This window comes from Harpia harpyja, chromosome 5 (genome assembly GCF_026419915.1).
Source record: "Harpia harpyja isolate bHarHar1 chromosome 5, bHarHar1 primary haplotype, whole genome shotgun sequence".
Classification (NCBI taxonomy): domain Eukaryota; kingdom Metazoa; phylum Chordata; class Aves; order Accipitriformes; family Accipitridae; genus Harpia; species Harpia harpyja.
The window spans coordinates 36,261,804-36,289,370 of record NC_068944.1 but is presented as its reverse complement, the minus strand read 5'-3'; the positions used below and the strand labels follow the sequence as shown (position 1 = coordinate 36,289,370).

The 27,567-nt window shown below is 36.8% G+C and overlaps 1 protein-coding gene across 1 annotated transcript in view; it reads right to left on the bottom strand.

Moving 5' to 3' along the window:
* Positions 1-719: 719 nt before the first annotated feature.
* Positions 720-27,567, bottom strand: part of RP1 (RP1 axonemal microtubule associated) — a 117,939-nt gene continuing 91,091 nt past the window's right edge. The window contains exons 28-37 of the mRNA XM_052788298.1: positions 24,890-25,044; positions 24,185-24,263; positions 21,029-21,110; positions 18,839-18,894; positions 18,649-18,681; positions 12,492-12,661; positions 6,032-6,251; positions 4,547-4,701; positions 2,363-2,576; positions 720-969 (exon numbers count right to left, since the gene is read on the bottom strand). Of these exons, the coding sequence (XP_052644258.1) occupies positions 743-969; positions 2,363-2,576; positions 4,547-4,701; positions 6,032-6,251; positions 12,492-12,661; positions 18,649-18,681; positions 18,839-18,894; positions 21,029-21,110; positions 24,185-24,263; positions 24,890-25,044 (1,391 nt within the window). The 3' untranslated portion in view covers positions 720-742. The remainder of the gene's footprint in view (positions 970-2,362; positions 2,577-4,546; positions 4,702-6,031; positions 6,252-12,491; positions 12,662-18,648; positions 18,682-18,838; positions 18,895-21,028; positions 21,111-24,184; positions 24,264-24,889; positions 25,045-27,567) is intronic.

The window sequence follows — 27,567 nt, the reverse complement described above, 5'->3', positions numbered from 1 at the left end:
TGGTCTTTCATGGAGAGCAAAACCAGGAAAGTGTAAGAGCAATGCAGCATTGGCACTGGAAAGGAATTATAGCTACAAGAGGGAAGTAAGAGCATTGGGAAAAGAAGCAGGCTACAATTCAATGAATGTGGACCTCAAACGCTTTTTAATATTTCAGTTAATGGGTAATAGGAGGAAGTGAAGACAAATGATGGAAGGGCAGAAGAATTGAATAAAGAAGGAGAAAACTTATGGGTAAAAAGGAGCTGATCAAGAGGAAAAGCAGTGATAATGACAGGCAAAAAAAGAGAGAAACCATTCAAGAAAAGGCAGCCTGGCGAAATGTGGTGGCAGGGATGAATAAATTACATGACAGAGAAAAAAGAACTTTCTGTAAGTTTCATCTCGTTTATGATTCTTCCTTCTTCATCATTGGCCCCAAAAGCTCTATAGTATCCCATGGCATTGTGTATGTTTATAAATTACTTTTGTGAGATCAACAAAACCTGTAAATCAGTACCTGCAGCATGATATATACTGTGATATGTACCAAGGGACCAATTTGCTCACTTAAGCATTCTCAGTATGAAACATCAGGAGAATCTGCTCATTCAAAAACCATTGTTCAAGTGACAGTGTTACTACCTACAAACAAAAATGACGACCTGTGCCTCCTACACAGAGGACTTAAAAATCAATTTGGTAGTTTAGCTTAAAGAAACAATACATCTCAGAATTAAGTGGGTTATTGGCTACATGATTCTTAGGCTTTTCTTTCAATAGAGAAAGGTTGAAGTACTTTGATCTGAATTGCTTTTCCGGTAACTAGAAGTGGCAACTTTTTGTGAGTCAGGTTGCCATAGAAGATAAAAGAAAGGCATATTGGATCCTCTTCGTCACTCAAGTCAGATCCAGTGATGTCCATTATCCAGAGACCTGATGACTTCCTGTTGATTTCAGGCAGTTTAGGACTAGAAGTCAATCTTCTACCTTTAAAAATTATCAAAGAGAAAGAGGAAAGATAACAGCATGAGCGAATGGCATAATACAGCAGGACCGTAGCCTTTACAGTACACAAACAAAGCTCTATTTGCAGGTTATGTTGTATCTATAGCAACAGTCCACTAAGAATAAACACATCAATACCTTTATTATATTTTTTGCCAAGAATGCTTAATGTTCTTTCCATGTTTAAAATTTAGTTTCAGACGTATTCTCTTGATGCCAAGGTATTTTCCTTGTCATGTTTGGAAGTAATTGCTAAGAGAACATTCAGACACCTTTTAGAGTTCTAATTAATTGTTCTTAAAAAAGCAATCAATGTTACTAAAACCAATTTGTCATTTAGAAGCACCAGCCATCTGTAGCATGTAGGCACCTAACGCAAAATGAATAATACTAATGAACTCCACTTGTAACTAGATCTTACCTACCAATACACTATGTCCTGTAATAGTGTGAGACTGACAGGTAAACCTATAATAAACACACAAAAATATTTGCAAGATCCTCAAGAGATCAATATTACTATCTCCCTCTCTTTTTCTTCATTAATTACTGTTATCCTTCATTTTCATTCTGTTTTAACCATTCTATGGGAAATGAAAATGGTTTAACGGAAAGGAACAGCTCAGTAAAATGTACTTTCTACAACTCAGAAAAAACACACAACTGAATACTTGCATATCTATCATGGGCACCTTATGTTTTTAAGCTGTCTTACTACCTCTGGACAAACTTTTGTAGCCCATTTACTTTACATGGAATTGTTTTCACAGGATTGAAGGGAAGGATCTTTTCTACTAGTTCTAAATGACTAATGGTCCCGCTGTAAGTGTTCTTTCGCCAAATACATCCAGGTTTAGATTTGCACATAGTGTGGCGTAGTAGGCTTGAAATGAGCAGAAACTGAGCATACCAGAACTGTTGCTTTGTGCTGTGGAATAATACCACAGATAAAGACTAGGCTCATTTCACTAAAGTAACTTTTCTCTGGATTTCAAATGATATCCTAAGCTACCTGAAAAGTGGTACATAAAACTTAAGCTATTTATCCCTGTGAGACACATATCCCAAACTCTAATCTGCTTTAAATCTTTCATTGCAATGTGCTATGATTAATATGGAAGGCAAGTGTTCCATACACAACACATTGACAAGATGGAATTTTTTTAACTTTGACCTTACCAGGTGTGGTTTTGCTCTAATAGTAAGATCAAACTGAAAATTCACATTTTCAATAAAAGAAAGATGCTATATAGATCTGAAAGAACTGTAGCCAAATTAAAAATACAAACAAAATCAAAATCAAAACCAAACCAAAACAAAAACAAAAAAAACCCCTCCAAAACCCCAGACAGGCCAGTTTTGCAGAACACCTTACCAACTGTTGCAATCTCACAAACAGTGTCATATAATCCCAGATGAGTATCAAGCCAGTTCCACAATGGGAAGACCCATTCTTTGTCTGAGTCTTGTGATTGTTTGACTGTTACCATCCTGAGGTACATCCCAGCCCCATAGCCTTCTCCATCATGTCCTATGACAACTTTTTGCAAATGACTCAGAGAAACAGCTTCCACCATAAATGAATCCACCTGCAAAAAAGGGGAAATACTTAATAAAACAGAGTTTGGACCCAAATATGCTTGAACTTCAGGGAAAATGTAGTCCTGGATTCAGCTGAGGATTTAAAACTTGTGTCTGTTTTTTTGTAATATTTAACACAACATCTCCCCTCTGAATCTAAGAAAACACACGCTGATTATACCTAACATTGAATCCCACATTCATCGTTAACGATGCATTGTAACTTCATTTGATCTTTGGACAATATGGATCATTTCATCAATCATTTCATATTACATTAAAATGCATATATCTCAACCTTCTGAGAGTCAAACAGTTTTGACGAGATTTTGGTTCTAATCAAACTTCTATCTTTCAGGGTACTTCTAGTTTCTAAAATTTATCATACAATCCTAGATATATATTAATAGTCCTAAAGAAAATTTAGAATTCTAAAGAGTATGTTCACTCCAAGATAGCTTCTAAATTCTTCTCCAATAGTCAGAAAAGCCTGTCTTTTTTTTTTTCTTACAAAATGAAAATAATTGTGGAAACAGCAAATGGAGAAAATAGTAAGCAATAGAAGGGAGGAAGTTAAGATGAAGGTGGAGAACAATCTGAGCAAAAGATGAGAGATGGGAAGGGAAGCATAATGGAGAAGGCAGAGTAAGACAAAAGAGAAGTAAACACAAGCATCAGTGGATGAGAATAGGGACAACAAAAACAAGAAGATAGGGAAAAATGTGAAATGCAAAGAAAGAAATTATATGCCCCACTAAATTCTTGTTTGTTTTGTAAGAAAGCCAGGTGTCCTGTATATGGCCCAGCCTAGGGCCAGATGGACTTGATGGTAACTGATAAAGGTCAACAAGGCTATGAACAACTGGAGTTTTAAACAGCAATGTCTAGGATTATAATTAACACTCTCATCCCAATAAAACATTAATTCAATAGTAGGAACTTCCTAAACCAGATGTCAGGGCAATTAAAAAAGAAGATATTAGGAAAGTGACCTCTAAAAAATATAGTCCTTGCCAAAGTCCTATGTGTTGTCCCTGCTACTTTTTAAATAAAAATATTGGAGAAGTAGATTTTCTGCTTCTAATATTAAAAGTACTCTCATAAGACAAAAATATTGATTTTTTTTTTCAAACAATAATCAGGACCCAACAGCAGATTGTAAGCAGAAATCATTAACTTTTTAAATTAAGACATTTTAGGAAATAAATCTGTGCATGAAGGTAAATTACAATAATTATTGTAGGGTGTTATCTTCTGTATATAGGCATAGCCCTGAGATATAAGCAGAAATGAAATTTAGAAATTCTCTCAGTTTGTTATTGATTCCACTTTTACCCTACCAAGTGCTGTGGTAATTGTCTAATGAAATAATTTCACAGAAATCTAAGACTCTCCTTGACAATGTACATCTTGGTAGTGAGCTTTACCAAACTTCAGTGTTCAGTGAATGAACCTCTCATAGGAAAGCCTAATACAGAAGAGAAGAATTTTATTGTTATTGGTCATCTAGAAACACTGTTTTTATGTGCATTCTCTTAAGTGGAATTCTTGTCTCTTGTCTAAACTTATTGAGTAGACATTGAGTTAGTGTTTCATGTGGGACTGTGGTTATAGAAACATCACTGCTTGCAAAAGTCTCACAGCAATTTCTGTAACTTAATCAAATCACTGATTTTTAATTCTTTGCTACCTGTGCTGTCTTATATTTGGAACAGAAGAAGTAAGAAGCATGATCACAGAGGTTCTCCCCAGTAATCTGCTTTCTCTGTGCTCATGTGGAGACTTTATTATCATGTGGGGATGTTCTTGTACAGGAAGGAAATAACACTGGCATTGGTCTACTGCAAATATCTGGGAGATAAATTCTGTTTCCAAATTCTTGCCCATCTGTAGCAAGATGTATTCTGAGCAGGCATTAGGTGACACTTACTGCAGTGCTAACATCTGCAAATGTGAGACAGCATTATCATGCCATTACCTTATTCCTTTGAAATTTTCTTCCTTTTGCTAAAGATGTATGAAGTTTCCTCACACCTGTGTCCCCTCTTTTGCCATAGAGAGTGATATAAACATTTGCAAAAGTTTCTGCTCCCCAGCGGTCGCCAATATGTACAGAGACAACATACTTATAGACTGTACAAAAAGAAAAAAAGTTTAAATAAAGCTGACTAAGTACAAGGTGTACTTAAAAGAAAACAGCAACACAGAGTATTTAGTAAGACTACTGCTTGTTTTTATTTCTGCAGCTACCAAAAAATCTGCTACACAGCAATTGAAATAGTCAGCTTACTCTTTATGAATCTGATCTCTTCATGCTAAGTTCAATGAAGACTTTCCATTAATTTCCTTAGAAATTTGAAGGATAATGGACTTGGACAATTTAGACTTATGCAGCTTAGAGCTACTAATATCTAGACAAATTCTGCCCAATTCTATCTTAGTGTGCAAGGTCTGGAAAATAAGAATTCATCTGAGTTTGCTCAGGGACTGTTAGAAACTGAATTATCTTTGCAGTAGATCATAACTATCACAGGTCAAAGAATAAGACACTATGTAAACTTTATGCAAATTAGAATAGCAGAGACAGATGTAGCATAGCATCTGGATGCATGACATGACATATAAGTTTAAAAATTTACAAAATGCACTTATTAATTTAAGGTGCATGACAGGAACTATAAACTTTTTGCCTCCGTAGTGCTCCTGTATAAATGCACTTCTACACAGTCAGATTGGATTTTCTTCTGAGGAGGATCATTAAATTGCATATATGTTCATACTCATACAATTTTCAAATGTCATTTTTTATGTACAGTCCTGCTGAGCTAACATTTAACTAATGTAATGCTATAGTTCTTTCTAAGGTCATGAATAGTTTTGAGGTATTCAGGGACCAGAACTTCTGGAACTTTAGAAAAGCGGTCATGTCTCTAATTACTTTTATCTCATATGTAACTGCTAACTTTTCTGAACAAATGCAGAACTTCTACAGGTCTTCACATTCCAAGTGCATCTCTGAATATACTCAAAAACTCTCAGCATGTCAAAAAATAGTCCTTAGGGAAAAACAAATAGAAAACTTTTTGTACAATGAGGCTTACTTCTGATACTTGTGTTAGTAACTAAAGCTATTATAAGCTAAGTAATTCACTAGTAAGTCTACCACAAATCACTTCCATGGCTTTGAACATGCGCTTTATCTTTAAAAAGTATAATTATATTGTTCAGTTTTGCACACTTCGAATCACACAGAAGATTTAGCAACTGTGAAACCCAATATGTGGCTTAACTGGAAAATTAAAATTTCTTAAGTAGTCAGCATTTTTGCAGTGTATATATGAGGACAGTTACAATAGAGCCACTGAAGAGATCAAATCCAGACAAAGTGCTATATTATATCTGTGGCATTGATTTCTTTCCGAGAGGTTAGTTTACATTATTTATATCTTCTCAGTGTTTTTACCTGGTAAAGTTTTCTGGTCCTCATTGACCACAGGGAATTCTTTCACTAGCTCCTTGTCTTCTCTGTTAAGAGAGAGCCAGCAGTTGCAGTCAAAGTTCAGTTCTCCTTTTGTATGTATCTCTTCTAAGTGAAAAGACTTCAAATGCCAACCCTCAAAGCCTGGCACATCATCACAGCAGACCCGAATCTTGTATACATCTCCCAGATCTCCAGTCTCAACCTGCAACAAATATGATGAGGAAGAGCATACTGTCAGGGCTGGTTCACTTACAGAGATTTTCCCAAATCTCTGTATAGAATTCCTAATCTTAACATTAACCGATGGAAAAGTTGAACTGGAGGCTGGGATAAGTATGATGAGAGAATCAGTTCTTCTCTTTTTGATGGTATGATCACGGGTGAGATTGTGTCCCTTATTTTCCTCTGTTCCCTTATTAGTATTGTAAGCATGATATTCTACCATTAGGGTGAGACAAGGTTAAAATTGGTAACATCTGTGCATTTAAGCTCTTTAGACAAAAGGTAACATGTAAAGCTTTGACCCTACTGGATAAAGAGAGCATTAACTTACAATTAAAGGTTACGATATCAGCAGACAAGTGAGGTATTAAAATTAATGATAATTACTATGAGCCTAGAAAGTTTTAACTAAATTCTCATTTGCAAAATGATTGGATTTAGAACATGAAATTACTTTATAACCAATTCTTTGGAAAAGAGAAGGGATATCCCTGCATAAAAGTAAATCATGAACGTTACAGAAATAACTCTGTAGAACAACACAGCCCAGTTCCCATACTACTATGGGAAATGCAGTATCTAGTTGCTGATTGTGGGCTTCTGTGAGATCTGGTTAAACCATCCAACCTCGGGCTGTGGGTACTAGGATGACCAAACTGCATCAAGTGCTAATGATCTGCATGACATTAACCACTGCATGATAAGTCTTCTGAACACCAGGAAGTGGAGTGATGCAGCCTGTCACTGGGCAACTGCAAGAAAGACAGGGTGGGAAGTGATTTTCGAGTGAAACAAGACAGAACTATTATTTTAAAAAGGTAACAATGACAATTATTTTTAAGAAGGATCAAACCAGAAAATGTTGCCAGTGGCCTTGTTCTTCTCTCATATTGCTTTTTTAAAAATTTTTTCCAGACCAGTCATAACATAAGCTTTGGTGACTGTTGCCAGGAAATAAATCCTTTGCGCATCACAGTAAGAAACTGAAATTAGTCTCACATAAGCATGCGCTGGCACCAGCAGCATCACCAGCAGACTGGCTCCTAAAACAGAGTACAGAGCTCCTAATAGATTTATTTATTCTGCTTCTCAACAGAGCTCTGCACTTGACAACCCTTCACTGCTGACCTAGCTTGCTTAAAGCTAGTTCACATGCGTTTGCACAGTGGACCCATACATGTACAGAAGTATCAGCTACCTTATTCTTATTAGGGTGGAACCATACAAAAAATGTGGTTTTGTCATTTTGGGAGAGAGTTAGCCACCCTCATTAATAACTGCTATGCAAATAAGAAATAGTAAAACATCAGAGTATGAGGAGGAACAATTAATTGAAAATAAAGCAACCTGCCAAGATCATTTTAGAGGAGCTTGAACTGTTTATGATGTAGAACTTATGAAAAGAGGCCTGTGGTAGGAAGGAATTGTACCTGATGGCTTAAAAGATCCCTTCCAATCTGAATTTCTTAAGGTAAGTGTTATAAGTGGTTGCCATGCCACTCCTACAAAATGTCAAGATTCAAGGCATTGTTCTTTAAGGACCAGGGAAGAAATCCTTCCTGCTCTCTGTAAAACAGCGCTGAGGCTGCAGAGAATCTCTCAGTTCCTGAACTGCAATTCCACAGTACCCACAACAGCCACATAGCAGTAGCTTTACACTGAAGATGGCACCAGACTTGTCCCCTCTCTAAGCCTAGCCTGCCCTCCCCATCTGTATGCCATGGCACATATGGAACTTAAGGCTGTCCCAGACTACGGTGCACAAGTGAGAGGGGTTGTACCTCTTTGATCTACCACATCCTCACAGATTCCTGACTTGGTCTCCACCATTGCACCATAAAAAGGGAAACGTGGGCAGAATTTCATGTCAAGAGTTTTTCATTCATGCTGTGTATGCTGCAAAGGAGATCATTAAATATGATGGACTAAGTGGTCTAATTCCTCCTAAAACATGCATTCATCTCTTGTTAAACTTAACAGGAATTATTTGGGTTCATTGACAGGAAAGCACATGGATTCTTCACCCATCTAAACTACACTTCCTTCACAGGCAACAAAATCATTGCTGCTTCTCTTTCAGAACCAGACTACTGACTTGTAAAATTACTGCCTGCAGATTTTCTTTCTTGTAGATGGAACTCATGACTGTATCACACAGCTACTCTAAATGCCATGCACAACTTATTCCATAAAGCTCTCTGGTTTGGAGTTGCAACATTACAGAACTTGTTTATTTTTATATAACAGGGCAAGCTGTACCTCACATTTTACTTTGTCTTCTGCTACCCAAATTTGCAATTCTCTGGGCTTCTAAATTGTCATAAATACATGTGTTATAATCCTTATAGGAAATGCACAGTTGAGATATATAGGAAAATAATTTCAGAATACAGGACAGACTATTTAAAAGCCACTATTTTCCCTTTTGTTTCTAGAATCGCAATTTCAATTAATTCCATGATTGCCTTTGAACAAGCAAGCACTAGTAATCATACTGTCTATAATCTGTGGGATTAAACACCACCAACTATTTTCAGTTGAGTGTATTAGATATTTTGCCCCTTTTCATGGGTTTGGTTTTTTCCGCCATAGTTCTGGCCATTATTATCCTTTCTGTTCAGCTCCATCATTGTAACAGAGCATTGCCATTACATCATTCTGGTAATCTTTTTCTGAGCAATTTAATATGATCTGTTTCCCTTTGGAATACCATATCCTATCTTTGATCCCATAATTGGCTTTTCCCTCCATCGATGCCTATTAATTGATGTAACATGACCTTCAGAGCAGAGACAGACAAATAATCCATCACGAAGTATATAACCAATGAATATCCCAGTTTTAACTTTGCAGAAGGTTTGCAAGAGGACACTTTACCTTGTTTTTTATTCATGATAATAATTTCCTAATTAATTTTTCCACATTTATTTCTTCTGAACAGTTTTATGTAATATTCAGTACTTGAAATCTTAGCTGAGTTGGATGTGATTTGTCATATACTAAACAACACAATATTTTTTCCATTACATGATTGAAGGAGGATGGCTTTTATAATCAAGAGGATTCTCTGGCAAAGCCACTGGGGTATTGAAGCTCTCAGAGACACGTAACTGATGAAGATGATAAGAGAATTTCATAATATTTTAAATCTTTTCCTTTTTGACTCACACAGGTCTTCTCCAAAGACATCATACCTAATGTAATTAAAGCATTAAAAATTTACTGTTTGGGTGCACATTTAAAGTAAATTCTTTATCACTTCCCTGTTTAAAAAAAAAAAAAAGCGCAAAAATTATTCTAGTTAAAAGGGTGTGGTCAAAGCATCCTAAAATTCAGCTGAACAGCTTTCTGTCAGGAACTCCAGAAATCCTACTGCTTGTTGTTTGGAGCATCATCTCATATTGTGGAAAACATATGGAGTATTGCATTATGTGATTTAAAATTTTCTGTCACCCTCACGGTCCTTAACACAGCATACATTCCATGTTTGTTGTGTATTTATGAACAGTCCTACTTGCAGAGCTCTGTTGCTTATTATCATACTACCTGTGCTAGTGCTTTGGAGAGTAGTTTTAGGGATCCCAATCTGTCAGTCGATATATCTTTGCATTTTATGATTCTCTGGATAATAGATTGTGCATGATACACTAGGACTCTCCAAAGGCATGCTCTGACAAGCCTACTCTGTAAGTAACCGAGAAACACTGACGACTGAGAGAAGGATATATATACTTTACAAATTTACTCATTCCACATGAGATCAACAACTGATTCCTATCACCATCGGAACATCAAGGAAAAAAATTCTACTGCACTGTTAGTTTACTTTCATTTTCCCAGTTACTATTCAATGTGTGTGTTCATTGGAGATGGCATGGTGTTTGCCATGCTATCTTCAACTAGAACTCACAGCAGATTCAATAACATTGACACATTTACCTATTTCTCATTTTAGTCATTAGAACTAAGGTGTTCTAATTAAATTTATTCTTCTTTAAGCAGCTCATCCACTGTACTACAGGTGCCTGAGACCACTGAAACCCAACAACTGTACCTGATAGCATGCTGCTATTTTATCTCTTTTAACAATTTATTCTTTATGCTTGCTACATGCAATTAAACTACACCTGTTCTTTCATAGGAGTTGGTTAGAAATATTTTGGATCAAATAATCGTTCTGAATACGATACACATCTGTGCATGTATTTGTGTGAGAGCACCTGGAAAATCAGGAATTTACATGCCTTCCTGTCCTCAGTGTGCAATAAATGTATCTCTGAGATCAAAATTAAGCTTATTGTTTCAAAACAATGTGAGCTGCTTACAGCACATAACCTGGTGTTCTTTTTACTGCACTATATTACTAAGGACATTTGTCTAGGACCAGGATCTTGAGGGGGTTTAAAAGTTCATTTACTCCTGCTTGTTGGAAAGCTGAATTCACAGCTTGTCCTCCTTGTGATATCAAGCTCACACTGCCAGCCTTCTGCTGCAGTGGGAGACCATGAGCAAAGCTTCTGCATTCTTCTGAATAGCCTTAGTAAGAACAAAGAAAGGGAGAGTAACAAGAAACTGGGTTTATTAGCTGAGCCACCTAGAGAAGTTATGAAGGTTTTTGTGGAGATACCTGCAAATCCCCAAATACTCCTTTATATTAGACCTGCTATTCTGATTTCCTTAGAATGCCACAAAAACTGTAAAACACTGTAAGCAATGTGGCAAAGAGACAAAATTTCATGCACATTAAACAATGCTCAAATAGTATTAACTTCTTCATACAAAGCAACAAAACCAAGGACACAAATAGCTAAAGGGAAAATATAGGCACTAACCCAAAGCCAATCCAAAGTATGAACAAGCATTTAGAAAGCCGTTAGGGTGGAAGCCTGGTACGATGGATATGGTACTATGGTACCTAGGATAGTAGACTATGAGGGACAACCATGACTGACACATAACACTACTAATTTCTCCTAGCATGGTACCCAGTCATTGAAATTAGGCAGTCTTAACAAGGAATACATGCCATTTGGGAAATTACCGACAAGTTGGTTGTTGCAGAAGTCTGCTTTGTGCAATGATGCCAAAATTCAGCCAGTTGGTGTGGTTGCTCCACAGATAGATTCTGCCTCTATTGACCTCTTCAGTTTATGTCGATGGCTTAGGAAGCTCCTTTTGTTGCTCAGTGTGTTTGCTGTCTGTGTTCTGATAAGCAGCTGCTTTCTTGACTTTAAGAAGTGCCATTTATCTTTTCATTTACTCCCCATAAAGTTCCTAAATTGCTTTAGCTTGTTATTTAAATTAAAAATTCAGCCTGGATCAGGTCATTATGATGAAGCTTTGACAACATTTTCTAAATGTAGTTTTGCCATTGTTTTCAGAACATTTATTGCAGCCATTGAAAAGTATTTCTGAGCTTTATAAAACTGCCTTGAATTGCAAGCTATTTCTCTCATCTCACTGGCTAGAAGCTGTACTTCATGCCAATCAACAGAATTTGCAGTGACTTAACCCAGAAAGCTAGGACAGAATTTGAACATTAAAAAGATGCCTCAGATGAATCCTCTCAAAGCAGCAGGATGCATGTCAGGTGTACAGGTGGTCAGGACTGTGTTAGGGTTGATTTTAATACTGGCCATATATATGCTATTGCTTCAGGGTTCATCACACTTTGATATGCGTGCATGCATTCTCCAGTGATTTATGATTAGCCAGAAAAATCCTCTGCCTACTGGCCTGAGAGACAGAACTATTTTGGGGGAGAGTGGATACTGCTTTACAAAGACTGAAATAAAGGAAAGAAAAGCCCACTTATGTCCCCTGGGAATACTGTCAAATCCTTCATCTTCTGCATTCGCAAATAATTGTATATTGCCTTTTGTATAAACTGCAATTCAGGAATCTTCAGAGAATTAGAAAAAATGCAAGATGAACTGGTCAATGCAATAAATTACACAAAAGGGACCAATTTTCCTCCATGGTGCATACCCCTGAAGGCACTGAAAATTCAACACTGCAGCTGGCTGTAGTAGAACAGGACTACCAGTAGAAGATGACCCAAGATCTAAAGTTATAGCATTCCATCTTTCTAAATAAATACATCATTTGTACTAGTCAAACTAACATTCCATGTATATATATATACACATATATATATATATATAGGCTAGAGAGGAATGTCATGATAACGTCTGTGTAGTACTCTATATTTATGACTTACAATGAATTCATCTGTTGCTCTGGGTAGAAAGCACATGTATCCTGGGTTTTGTGGAGAAAGCAGAAGCTCATCACTTTTTCCCTTTGAGCCATAAATCACAAGGGTCCTTTTACACTCTTGTGGCTCTGGGGAATCTCCATCTGTTTTAACCTGCACTCTCCACTGTTGTGCTAAAAAAAATAAAAACAACTTTAGCATCAACGTATCAATTAAACATTTTTAGTATCAATGGCAGAGAGCAATGGATGTCTTTGTTATCATTACAGCTAAGAATTTAAAGATTACTATGAACTTACATCCCATTTAATAAAAAATAGACAGACATTCCTTCTCTTGAAGGTAATTTTAACTTAAATCAGACTTGATAAACACAAGATGATTGTTGAATTGGGTATGAAAGCAGAAATTAACACCAAGGAAGCAGGAAAAGGACTTTTTGCCTAGGTTTTTGCATTCTTTATAACAAAATAGTTGCTTTAATTACAGTAATGAATTTATTAAATTTCCATTCTTAAAGTGTTCTTATGTAACATGAAAGAGAAAACTAACATTTTGAAAGACTTGTATGTGATCCATTTGTAAGAACTGCTGGCTAATACTCAACTGGTTAAACAATGAAACTTAAACTTCATTTCTCAGATTTTTCTAACCTCATGTGTCATGTTCAGTCTGCTCATTTGTCAGATAAGATCATTCATTAGGGTTGAATCCAAAATTTATGGAATTCCAAAGAGGTGTTTGCACTGACTTCAGCTCATAGCTTGGGCCTTTCAGAGATTCTTTGTTGGTAGGTGACCCGTAATCATAACAATGTCTGAAGTCCAGAATGCAACCGACAAGCTACAGAAAACGAATCCAGGTGTGGAAAAAATACCGTGGCTTAGATGGACAGTATAGATTAGAAAGTTACTTACCTGCTTGAAAGTAAATCTCCTCCTGAATTCAAATGAATTATTTGTAGAAAAGACACTTTATCCTGCATGGTAAAGGGAACTTAACAGTGGAAGGAAATCAAAAGCCTGTGTTTAGACTGTGACCGGTATTGTGATAATATGATAATTTGCTAATGGGATTAATATAAAAGAGAATTATTTTGTGACTGTGTGTAAACCAACAATGCAATGTGCTGACAAAATAAATTTTAGAATAGTTTAATTCAAAAATAAATTGGATGTGATGCTTTTTCTTACAGTACTATGTGCTTTTTTCATACCTTTTGTTTTCCTCTGCCTGCTTGGAGATGGAGACTGGGTGAAAACCTGATCTGGTTTTCTTGATTTATAATTTTCCTCTGGTTTTCACATTGTTTTCTTTAGCTAATTCTGTTTTTCCCCTTGTTATAGAAGCTGTTTCTGCATTACATCTGGCTGTTCCCTGACTCTTCTGGGCTCAGCTACAAAACAGCAGGCAAATACACATCTCACCATCAGTCTGCTGAGTAACACACTAGCTGAAAGGATCCTTCCATCTGAACTCTTTTTTTGAGGTCATTTCCAGGAATGAGTCAGATGTAGTATGTGGAAGATCCACACTTTGCCTAATGAGGAACTTTTGTTGTTTGATATATGTGCCAGCTTTGAATTTTGTCTCCTTGTGCCAGCTTGGCATGTGGTACCCTTCAGGGTGTCACGCCTGGTGAAGTCAAGCATCATTTGAGCTTCTGCTCTTCCTGAGCACTCCATGGGTTTCTGAGCAGCTTCAAATTTTTACAAAGACTCCCAACATAGCCCTGAACCTCTTATCCTCTCCAACCATGCCCCATTTTGAAGGCTGTCCCAGGAACACAGCAGAGAGGAAATTAAGATAATTTTGCATTACTGTGTTTCCCAGGTAAGGGGTTTTTTTCTTTTTTAATATCCCTGTGCTTCAGGACAGAGGAAGCCCCAAGTTAAGAGAAAACACGGATGCATAACTGCCTGTTTCCTACTCAAAGAGACAGCATGTTTAGAGAAGGTATTTCAGCATTTTTTATTTTAATTAATATCCATGATTGTGTTTTTAATTATTATTTCAGAAGAAAGGCTAAGACACGGGTTGGGAGTTTTCCAGGAAATAAATCGGTGGTTAACAGATTTAAGGCCTCTTAGCATCTGCGACTGTTTGTTCTCCTACATTTACTTTTAATGCTTCTATAATTTGGTAACTGAGCTAACCCAGACTGACTGCATTTTCTCTCAGTTCAGCAAATTCATTTAACCTGCTCATGTCAGAAAGAAAAAAAATCTTTTTTCTAATATTATATTCACTTAGACAGCTACTTGGTAAGGATGGCTATACCAGACAGGAGACAGGTGCCAAATACTTATTGTGTTCAGCGATTTCTATATCTCTTTTCAGGATATTCTGAAGTTCTGGAAATCAGATGGCTGGGCTTGAGTAGGTCATCTTCTGTGTTTCATATGTGTGGCCACATTAAAAAAGAGAATTTTCCCCAATGCTACTGAACTGCATTAGCTTCCTTTCAGAGTTACTAGTGTGTTAGTGTATTATTGTACTTTCAGCTTATGTGTGAAGCTATAGACATTTTCTTTGAGACTTCAGTATGGCAAATGCTAAAATGAATGGTAGTGGGAAAACAGAATTCTGTGAAAAAAATCTCAGAATTCCTCTTTTCTAAAATAATATAACCAAGGATCTGATTTCACATTACAAAGATGTATCCAGAGATACTTTAGAAGCAGGGGTCATTTGTTGACTTTCCGCAATTAAATGGAATCAGTTATAACAATTGCCTTCCAGAAAGTCTTTTAACCACTAGTTTGGAACCTGGAAGATGCTTGCAGTAAAACTGTGAAAATCAAACCTGCAGTGACTTCTGCACATAGCAAACCAGGCAAGGTAAAACATAAAGTCTATGTTTCGTAAATATAATTCAGAAAACTGAAAAAGGAAGGCTTTTTTTCTGTTTTTTAAAATATGAACACCATTGGTTTTACAATACATTATTCCAGGTTTTTTCCTCTGGTGTTTTTTAGTCTTAAGACCTAGAATGACATTCACACTTTGCTAGATGTAGGAGCAGGTTGCTTACTTCCTGGAGATTGTAGAAATTCGTGTTGCCTTGAGGCAGAGCAGTCAGTCTACTTATTTTATTTTCTGAGGAAATTCAGCCTCCACCCGGCAATATATACTGTCATTGCTTTTTAGAAGCAGGACCAATCCTGCTACAATTTGGGAATTCTGTGGTTATTCTTACTCCATTAGCAAATACTTGCAATGTAGGGAATAATTTAAAAACAAAAGAAGTCATGGGAGAATTTACTGCATATTTTTTCTTTTCTTATGAATTTTCTATATACCTTAATACCAACAACCTTGCACAACACAAGAAGAGCCAAACTAGAAATATCTAGTAACTGAGCTCTGTTCATGGACATTGAACCATATTTTATTCACTGCCCACAAAAGCCCACAATACCACAGAGGACCCTCCAGGAATCACATTATGGGAACCCAGCTCCTTTTAACCGACTGTGGCATGGACAACATTGGAATATACTATGTCTTGTCTCCTTGCTTTGAGAGAAAATTCTTTACTATGTGTTATTACAACACTCCACCCATTTTGAGGCAGAAAAGGAAAAGAAATAGAGAAAGTAGAAGGAGGAAGTAGTAAAATTTCCCTAAAATGTAGGAAACTTTTAGAGAGTGATGTAAAGTCCCATCCTCCCTCAGAACAACTTCATCATTTGAGAGCTGAGAGCTATCTGCCTTCTCTACCAGGGCAATATGCTTTTTATCTTGCATCAGACATACAAGGTGGTGTCAAGAGAATACAAATAAATCTGTTCCTATGCCTGATTTGCCAGAGCCTCTCTGTAATCTACAGATGTACAAAGGTTGCTGAGAAAACTTGATATGGGCATACTGAATTTTGGCAGAATCCATAGCCAGTAGGAGCGTTCACACGGATCTGGGATTTATGCTTCATGAAAGCTGGCATAATGCCAGCCTGGCTGAAGAAGGAACAGGAGCCTTCAAGTAACCTGCTTATCAATGATGACTTTCAAACTCTTTTCTTTGGCTAGGTGGTTGAACAGGTTACTAGCCTTATCTAAAGAGAATGAGACTTCTGACCTTCAGAGCGACTTATAAAGTGTTTTGTTTTGTTACCTTTGCTTTAGACCTGACCTAAGCACATTGATCTTATCCTGAAAATCACCAAACAACACCGAATCATGCCAATCAACTTTTTATGACTTTCCCTGAAGCCCACTTGCAGAGTGCAGCTCATATAGAACATGACCCCATGAATGCATAAAAGATTGGCTCCCTAACATCAACACTGCTACTTGCCTTTTATTCAGTAGATGTATATTATGTTAAAAGTTTTCACTTCCATTGTGAATGGGACTGCTTATCACTCCTATTTACTCTACCATGTGAAATCTTCACTGCTACAGCTGCTGGGAGAATTTAAGGCAATCACTTTTTCTTCCAAGACTCTTCATCTCTGGAATTGTCTCTTATCAGCTCTAACCCTGGTACTGTGTCATTAATAGATTGACACAGAACTGAGTACAAGACACCTTTCCAAACCTCTTGTGATTGCTACCCTCCTATAAAGCTCAGTCTTCTCACATGCAAGGTCTATGAGATAACCACTACGACAACACAAATTAAACTGTGAACAATCCTGAGATCAGTCATGCTCATCATCTTTTTTATATAAAGCATAAAAGCATGATCTCTCACCTGTCTCAGTTCCTCACTGGAATCAGCCCCTGGGACAGGAAAAGATGGCTAAAGAGCAATTCAAGCTAAGCTTATGCATAGCTAATCGGCAGAATACTTCCTAAAAATGTTCTTCTCCTTTATACCTTCATTATTCAGAACCTCTGATCTCAACCTAAGAAATCAGCACACGCTCTTTGGGTCCTCCTGGACATCTTGACAGAGTGATGTTGCACAAACTGATCAAGCATAAGCCACTCCTTTCTCCTCATAATCAATATATTGTGTCTAACCACTCTTGACATGCACAGGCTCTCAGCAGTCTGCATCTGTGCCTGCTTATTATAGCATAATAAAGAAGGAAGCTGCACTGGAAAAAAAAACTTAGATTAGTAGTAAAATATAGACTATTTCCTGACCATAAGTTGAAATAGATACTGTGGCTGCATCTCTGGACTGTGCACTTAGCAGAATGCAGAATCCAATTCCAAGTCACTCTTGTGACAATCAAATTTCTCTGTGGGAAAGCCTTTACTTACCTGAGTTAATCAGTCTCCTCTTGTCAAAGTTATGTTGCCATGGAACAATAAAGCTGTTGGCTAAACTGGCTAATTTGATTGAATGCAAATGATTTAATTTTCACTGAAACTGGAATTAGACTGAGAGATCAGGACTCATCCTACAGAAGGCAAGTCACTGTTTTCAGAGAAAAATGTAAATGTTACTTTTTTAAATTTAGTTTCTCCCATACACTTCCCAGACACAGTTACACAGAATACACATTTACAGTTAAATATTCATAAGATACTTGTGTCAGTCTATTTCTCTTCTCTGGTTAGGGAGAAACACAGAGATGGTATCTCAAATTTTAAACACTTGGGAGGTACTAGCGTATTACAGTGATGAGGTTGTCTTTATAGGTATAAAAACAGAAAGCTGGGTGGGTAGTTTTTTATTAAAATCTTTTTATTAATTCAAGCAGATTTAGTCAACTGAATGCGTATATACTACATTTAGCTTCACTAACGGATTTGGAGTTTAAGCCTGCATTATTTCTGGCTACTTCAGGAATACCCTGATGGATTTTGACCTGAAAATGCTTCCACTGACACTTCACAACACATTTTTCAGCTTGCTGATGCTTGCTAGGGGACCTGTCCCCATGTATTAAACGACAGTGACATTGGGATAAGCAAAACAACACTTGAATCTCTTCTCAGAGGAATTCCTGGCTGCTTTCAGGACAGAATAGTAGAAATATGAAGAAAACCAGAAACAGTTTATGACCATCATGTTTTTCTCAATTACTTGTAAAGGCCTAGTCCTTTCTGTAGACTATTGCTAGAGAATTTGTCTTCATTTTCTTTCACAGTTGATAGTTTACACATACAATGAGGTCACTTGCTCACATATTTGTCACTTAGTACTGATTTGCAGGTTAAATTCAAACAGCAAAAACAACAGTATAGAAAACAACTCTTACCTTTAAGGAATGCCTTCATTGAATTGCCATCCTCTAAAATATGAACAGGAAAAAAAAATATGTGAGCAAGCTTTATTATCACTTTTCTTCTTAAGTTACGGTCTTATTCAGAAGGGTTCTTCAGCAATAACTAGGCATTAAGTATATACTATATTGTTATAACACAAATATTCTTTAACAAAATACTTACTATTGGCAGTTAGCTCCCTCTCAGTTTCCCCATCATCTTGATATTCATCTAACCATCTTTCATTACAAAAACAAAAATAATAAGATTAATAAAAATTATCAGTATATTACAAGTAATCTGACAATTACCTTCTCTCTCCAATAGTGTATTTTTTATACTTTTTTTATAAAATTATGCCTTGAAACTACTTCCCAGTATTTTCTTTTATATATTCATCATGGTTGGCCTTATTCATATTAGGAGAATTCGGCTTACTCTGCTCCAGGCAAATAGGAATTTTCATGGCAGCTATATATAGTACTATATGAAGTACATTATATGAAATACTAAGTATTTACAGGATCAGAGACTCAACTGTACATTTGGGGGGATTATATAACCTGCAGTGGTTAGTTATATTCATTGTACTTAAAATGATATATAACGCCTGCAGGTCTGGAAGTTTCTAAAGCTTCTGTAGATCTGCAGCAATTAACTGAACTTCTCTTTTTACTTTTCTTTCATATTGATGAATTTAAGGAGCTTTCCTGCAATATCTTTTCACTACAAACATACATCCATACTCCAGTTGATCTCCCTTGCTGATATAATAACACTTTACAGCCTTTAACAATCTCACTTATTTAAACATAAATAAATACATGCTCGCTATCAGCTTCTATTCTATTGGCTCTGTGTTGATGTTGCATTTGTTTAAACTCAAGGATCCATAATATAGTTCACTTCTTGCATGTAACAAAATTCTATGAATAAATCTCTTATGCATGAAGTCTAAACTCCACTGTATTTCAACTATTGTTGTAATAAATAGCTTGATTAACTTTTGTGACCTATCTATCTCCTCATTCCCTCCTAAGAAACAAAAGATCACTAGCAGCTTCCAAAAATAGAAAGCAAACTTTGACACATTGGCAGCACACTTACACCGCAGGCAAACAATGACAGAACTCCTCCAGTTCTATATATAATGTCCCTAATCTTTTTGTAAGAGCTTAACAACTTCCTTTTGACAAGGCAGTTTTATAGAGAGCCCAGTGTCTTTATTAAGTATCCCACCCTTTAGAGAAGTCTCATAAAATCTCCTTGAAATTAAAGAAATTATTCTTTTCCAATAGCCATCTTTAATGCACACCAAACCAATTAAAAAGTCTAACAGCCAAAAAAGGAAAACTAAACCAAAAACCTGATCATCGGAATAGTAGTTCTGAGAGGAGTAAATGGTTCTTAGCTAGTCATTTCCAAGAACCTTGCAAACCGAAATCCTGTTTTCTTGTAAACAGGTAGGATTCCTAGAGGAGAGCCTTTTTTACTGAATCCCTAAAGATTTTCAAGACTTTAAGGCACAGTTCCCAAAATAACATGGAAACTATTTCAGCCATGTAACCCAAACTCATAAATTCTGGAAACCACATACTACAGAATATAATTAACTGGATCTAAATTACAATTCAAACTATTTCTGTTGTATTAAATATACTAATATAAAAATAACACACATAAATCCTTACTTTCATCTCTTGGTTTATTTTATGGTTTTTTTTCTGTTACAGCCATATGACGCAACTCAATGACTGCTAAAATTTCAGGTTGCAGTTGTCTCAGATAATAAGAATATTTGGAAGAATAGGCTGTGTAGTAATTATTAGAACTGAGAGAGTCAAGCATTTTCAAATTTTGCCCATGGTAGCAAAATTCTAGACCTAGTAAGGCAGACAAGTAGATATTACTAAATGAAAGGAAATACTGTAGCTCTCCTTTAGGAGAAAAGTTAAATGTCTTTCCAAAGATTTCCAGGATGTATATAACATTTTCAGTGACTGAGAAAGAGAAACTGACCAAAATCAGTGCAGCTAGATCTTTACACATAATACTTCTTAAAAGATTGAGAACTGAAAGCTTATTTATTTTCATGTGGTCTCTGTATAATTTAGATTAAAAAAAAGATCAATGCATCTTTCCTCCTATGCAACATTTGGGTTTGGGCTTCTTTGCATTAGGCTATGACTCCCTCCTATACCAATACAGCAACTGTGTTCTTTGTCTTCAATGGCAAAATTTTGCATCCCTTGTATCTTGAAAAACTCTGGGGCATTGCTCATACACCTAGGTTGTGTGCTCATGCCTGTTCTGCAATTTTTTCCTTAGGTTGCCATCAGTGTAACAAATTATTTTTCTCAGTGAATGGCATACCTATTACAAGGAAATACAACCTCCTGAGCTTCCTTTCCTTCTTTATGTTTGATGACAATCTTATCCAGGAACCATCCATTGCCTGTGTTGAAATGACAAAAGTTTATCACGTGAAATAATGCAATTTTTTTTTTAATAAATTTAAAAGAAAAAAGCCCAGATAATCTTTTTCCAGCAGAAACACAGGTCATATTAAGACAGAGCTCAGCTAAATAGATAAGATATATTAACAGAATGAAAGCTTTATTATTCTCTGTCTCTCACAAGAGGTACAATGTTAATTCTTCTCTACCTTGCTCTGTTTTAATTTTAAGAAGGGTGGGGGGTTTTGCTTGGAGGCAAGTACATGCATATGTCTGTGAACTGCCAACACCATTCACATCCCAGCTTACGTCCTCTGGTTCCTTGTGATCAGGCACAAGGACGTTGGGACAAATCTGTTTATGCAGTTAACTGAGATCTGTGTGAAAGCTGGAAATTCTGGTCCCCTGTGAGTGAAGTTGTGATTGCATATATAAAAGCATTAATTAACAAATCATTAAGACTACTGTGGTCATTTGCAAATGGAGTGGGGCTGCAGCCTTGGAGGGCCTTTCTATGTCTAGGTGCCAGTAACTGGGAAAACTGAGGATCCAAGGATGCAAGGCCAGCGACTGGATAGACTGAGTGTCTAAGGCCAGCTACTGGAGGCCTTAAACATCCGTACTGTATATATATGTATATATTTGCCATTGATGGACTGTCATTCTGATCAGCTGGAGAGGGTAACAGGATAAGGCTATTGGTGCTGCCTGTGTTGATCTGCGTGGCTGGCCACGTGCATACATTTATGTGTTTTATAAATGTGTTTTTGTGCGTTTGCCTACCAGGAACACATACTCAGCCTTGCTACTAGTTGGACTGGCAGGCATGGAGCTGTGCAGCCTCACTTCTGTTGGGCAACTGAATTCATCTTCTCCCTAACAGCAGTAACCACTGCCACATCCATGCTGATCTCTTAGATCACTTCCAATAACCATCCTAGTAACTGATACAGTTCTCCTGCAAAGCCCTTTTCAAATATCCTGTTCTCACTGCGTCTGCACCACTCACAACTTGTCATATTGCTTACAAGGTTTTGCATGACTCACACCATTATTTATCAGCACATTGTAGCAAAACAGCATGAGGGATGTTTTGGTCAGAAGCAGACAACTGTCCTATTTATTCTCACGCTCTGCCTTCCTGGCTACATCTGAGTCTGGAAGTCCCTAGAAGGCAGCAGTCTCTGTCCCGTAAGGAGGGCTTGCCCAGGCAGTGCACGGAGCAGAATGGCATTTTCCCTACAAGACTTCAGGCCCAGGGCACATTAGGACCCTCTGCAAGCTTCTTCTCTCACCCTTCTATACATCATATGCTCTTTCATTGGAAAGAGCCTACTAGCCTGGCCAAGATTCACCAGCAATCAAGCAGGTCACTTTGAAACAGGCCAAATAAGATGAAAGGAGCTGCTTGTGTAAATGTACAGGTATGCATGGAAAGCTTCTATGGAAGAGAAGGTTCTTTCAGCAGATAAGACACATCATCTAGTGACTCACACCTGACCAATCCCAAAACCTTGCTGTCTATGACAAAATTCATTTTCTTTCCTCATTCACAGTGGCTGTGGGAGAAGATCTATGCCCTGCAGTCTAGGACCCCCAGAGAAAGTATATGTTCCACAATCCTTTCAAGACAGTCTCCAAATCAAGACTAAAGACCTTCTGCCCTATCACTCAGACAAGTGATATGATTAGAAAAAAGGGCAGCCCCACCTCTAAAGGAACCCTCTTTCCTCCCTCTCAACCCCTAAAAGACTGGGTCTCTAGATGACCTCTCTCCTGACTCATCATCCTTTTCCAGCTCTCAACCCCTCTGGTCACCTCAGTTCAAAAGAAGTCTGTGAGATCTATCTGAGTACAATGAACAATAATCTTAATTACTGAGGCATAAATTTTGTTATAGACAGAATTCAATCCATTGTCCTGTTCAGACAATCCTCCAAAAACACAGATTTTGAACTCCGTTGTCAAAGAACATCTTAAGATAGCTGAGTCTGGTTTTAGATTTGTAATGCTGATCCTGCGAGAAGACTTTTCTGCCTATTAAAGGAGCGCTAAGGGAAGAGAGTATGGTATGGTGACCTGGGGCATAGTGTGAAGGTAGGCTCCACCACACTGCCTTCTGTGTTATGTCTTGGCCTACTAGGATGTGAAACTCTCAGGTGTACAATCATCCATATTGCTGAAGGCAGCAAACTCTAGAGAACTACAAAGATACTAGACTCAAGTTTACACCCCATACCAAGGCTGCACTAACAAGGCTACTTCTGTAACAGTCACAAGTCTGCTCAGAGCCTTAGACAGTACAGTCAGCAAGATGGGTGTTGCTTGAGGCCATTTCAGAACAGATAAGGATAAAACTGCTGTTATAATCTGGTATCAGAGTGGCCCTGAACTGCTTTAAAAATCCTTCTTTTCACTTAGCTTCTTCCTAGCTACTAATCTGCAAACATACTTGCTGTATTTACATCCTCAGAGCTTTTAAATGCTAGCTTTCTCTTAATTTATTTCATTCCAGAGATGCACACCTCAAGAAAAGATTTTGTCTCATCACAAAATTCTCTATTCTGAAAAACCTACAAGCAGAATGCAATGTCACTCACTGGAGCAGCTCCACATTGACTTGCGTAGATTAAATAAATAACCAAATCTACCATTGCCCAAAGCAGCAAGGACATTATGCTATAGCTACTCAAAATTTGTTCGGTAGTAAAGCAGGTGTTGAATACCTTTAATTCTATTCTGGCCAGTCTTCAGTCTTTTTCTAATGAAGGATTATTTTACCTATGTGAGCAACGCTTTCATGAGTTTTCTATATGCAAATAAATAGTGCTTTCTTATAAATAAACTTGAAAACAAAAAGTGGAATGACAGTATTTGACATTAAACTCATGTCTTTTTTGCTGCCCATTACCACTGTCTTTCACCATCCCATCACAGTGGTCCGTCTGTGGGAAGACTTTTTATCACTGCAAGACCTTCTGTCACATTTTTATGAAGGATGCAATATAAATAAAGTGCATTGTGTTTAAAAGGGACTTGAAAACAGATTGGTCTCTAGGAAGTTAAATCCTACCTGGACCAGCTCCATCATGGCTAATCAGAACTTTCTCCAAGTCTCCCAGTGAGACAGCCTTTATGCAGAAAATATCCATCTGTGGAACCATACAAGGAAAACGATAAAGGTCTTGAACACATCTATTGCTTTGACTATAACAGTATAGAATAGCTTATTTTTTCTCTTTTTTATTCCTGCAGAATGAATATAGGTGTCTTATATTGGTCCTGGCCAGTCAGTGAGGATTTTTCAAAGCTTTCTAAGGTGAATAACACCTTAAAATTACTACACAGAAACAGCACTTGATTTCTTTGGCATGACACAGTGATCGGTTGCAAATAATTATTTGGTCATCTCTGTATTACATTTTCTAGCCCTATCTGCCTCACCAAGACTGGAAAATATACTTGGGAATAAGGATTTAGAGCTTGATTCTAAAATTTAAAGTGATCTGTTCAGGAGAACAAAAATGTTACCATTTTATCTGTATGTGCAATATAAATAACCAAGAGTACTCAAATTTTACTATCCAATGCTCTCAGTAAGTGACTGATCCAGCAGATAAAAATTATTCCTATGATGTAATTCTCTAATTTTGAATAAAGAAAATAAGTGAGAAAATCGTAAACTGCTTGTAAATAAGAAGATATTTATACTTGAAGAAACAGTTTGCTAGCCATAATTTGCTCTTATTGATCAGAAGTAGCATCATTTTTACTTCACCTGTCCATGTCGAAATTTTATGTTGTTATTCTTAGATCTATGGAGCTTCCTTCTGCCAGCATCTCCTCTTGTCCCAATGAGGTTGATATAAACATTAGAATCTGTTTCAGCACCAGGTTTAGCACCCGTATATACATGGACCTCATACACCAACACTAGAAGAAGAAAAAGCTTGAGATTATCCTTGTAGTTTGCACATGATTCAAAAGCTTTCCCATCTAAATTTTGCCAGAAGACTGTACTGACTTCCAAGGTTGGAAGTAGCAACAGCTATCCATGCATTTGTCACTGCCAGGTTCAGATCTTGTAATTCTCTGCACAAAACTATAGAAATACCAAACTTAAAAAAACACATTATGCTGAGTATAGCTGTGCATTGCTCAGCAAAGCAGCCCATCAAGCAAGTCTTCCCTAGTGCTCCATTTTTTTCTCTCACTCCCTGTTGACTATTCATGATTTCAAGACCTAATTCGCAAAGTCTTTCTTGGCAAGTTATCTGGAGACCACCTAACCTGCCTAGTCATGGTCTCAAACAATAGCTATATTTCACTGATACCAAGGCATTTTCAACCTCCAGATTTGTGCAAACCAGAATTTTCTGGGTGGTTAACCTTCATTTCATCTTAAAAGGAGAATAGCAATCATGAATCCTAGGGGTTTTAGATTTTCACCTCACATACAAATGTGGGCAAGAAGATGAATGGGCTCCCTCATCTATAAAAAGCAGACACTCAACTTGCTTTTGAGGCTTTCAACCTTTATCACTAGTGGATGTTAACACTTTTAAAAACAGCTCTCAGTTAAAATATATTTGCAACTTTTTAATGCCTCTCCTTCTAGTCTAAACCGAAGTCCTACACACAAAAAATATACACTTATCTTCAAAGAATTCTGGAATATAATTCAGAGTTACAGTATTAACATATTTTGCACCATGCTAATATTTTTATAATTATCCAGATATGCAAACTTCTTTTAAAAAAAATTATTTGTAGTAATCACATACTACTGTATTTAATTTCAGTTTTTCTTATTACAACTTTTTAAAAAAAATTTCCTGTTTACATCTTAATGGCAATTTTTCCATGCAGTGTTTTTCTATTCTAATCACAGCTGGCCATTTCTGCTGCCATGTAGTGGATCACAGAGGAAATTACTCTTTCACTAATGGGTAATTTTAATAGTTCTTGGGAGTGAAGAAAGGTAGTAGAAGCCCTACCAAACACAATTAAACACTACTTTTAAGAAGGAACTAAGATGAAAACAGAAAATGATAACAAAATGCTTGAAACTGGACAATATTCTACAGAAACTAACTAAAATACTATTAGTCTTAAACCACCAAATAGTTAGTAGAATCTGACATTTCCATAAATTTTTAATTCACTGGACCCCAAGGCAGATTATAAAACTCAAACATCATGTCATCCACCATCATTGAAGAATAGCTATTTCTGATTCCCAGTGGAGAAGCTAAACAAGTAGTAAAATAATACTGCCGATACTTAAGGGAAAAAAATAGACCCACATATATTAAAAGATAGGAAAGAAATGTTGATGGATAGACTGTATGCTTAACCAAATTAGGATTTTTTTTTTTATTCTGTATAAAATTATCCTAAAATGGCAAAGACAGCGTCTCCAACTCTTTATCACTATTACAACTGTGAGTCAAAATAGGAGTGGTGTCCCTTGATCAGTTTTATTATTTTCTGTAACTCCAAGCATTCATTGAGCTCTCACACCCATGCATTAGTGTACCAACACAGCCCGTGACATATAATTGATCTCAATAATACACACACACCTTCAAAAATCTGGCAGAGCCTTGAAACCTAGTTTCAAGGTTTTTAACATAAAAACGTCATGTTAAAACAAATGGTAGTTATGAATGGCAAGTAACAAAGACAAATGGACCTGATAATTAGCATAATTGAGCAATATATCCAAACGACATTTTATATCATAACTCTTAGTATAATCATAACTGTGTGCAGATTAGCAGCAGGAGAATATAAAACAAACAAGAAACTGGCCAAAGGACAGATGATGAGGAGTGACAGCCAACTATGAAAGGAAACGTGCAACAAAGCAAAGAGTCACGCTGATCATGAAGGGGCAAAATGAAGGAGAGGGGGCATATTTCCAAAAGACAAGCTAACTATTATATTAATCTGTGACCAGCCATTTGAATAATAGGGCTGAACTACTCATGGAGCAAGATGCTGCAGATTAGTAAAAGCAGAGACATATCAACATGAAGTCTCCCCCATGCTTTTACATTCTTACTTACATGCTCAGTTTTGAAAAAGCAAAACATCTGTGGGAGCTAAGGAAAGGGTATAGACTGTTTATGTTATGACTGGTATTGGTATCTGTATTACCTACACCTACAAGTACTTTCCATGATCAAAACTGCAACATTTAAGTTACTATAAGCACAATTTTGAAGTATATTCAAGGCTTTTTTTAAGAAGCCCTTTAACAATAAATGATTACGAGAAGAAAACACCAACAAGCTCTTTTATTTCTGGAGGGAGACCAAACCAAATGGATTAAGTACAGGACACACCAGAACAGAAGAAGAGATAATTATAACACAACACAAAGATATTAACAGATAAATAAATTACAGTTGCTTTTGTAGCACTGTGCATCTCTGTGGTAACTAGAGAGAT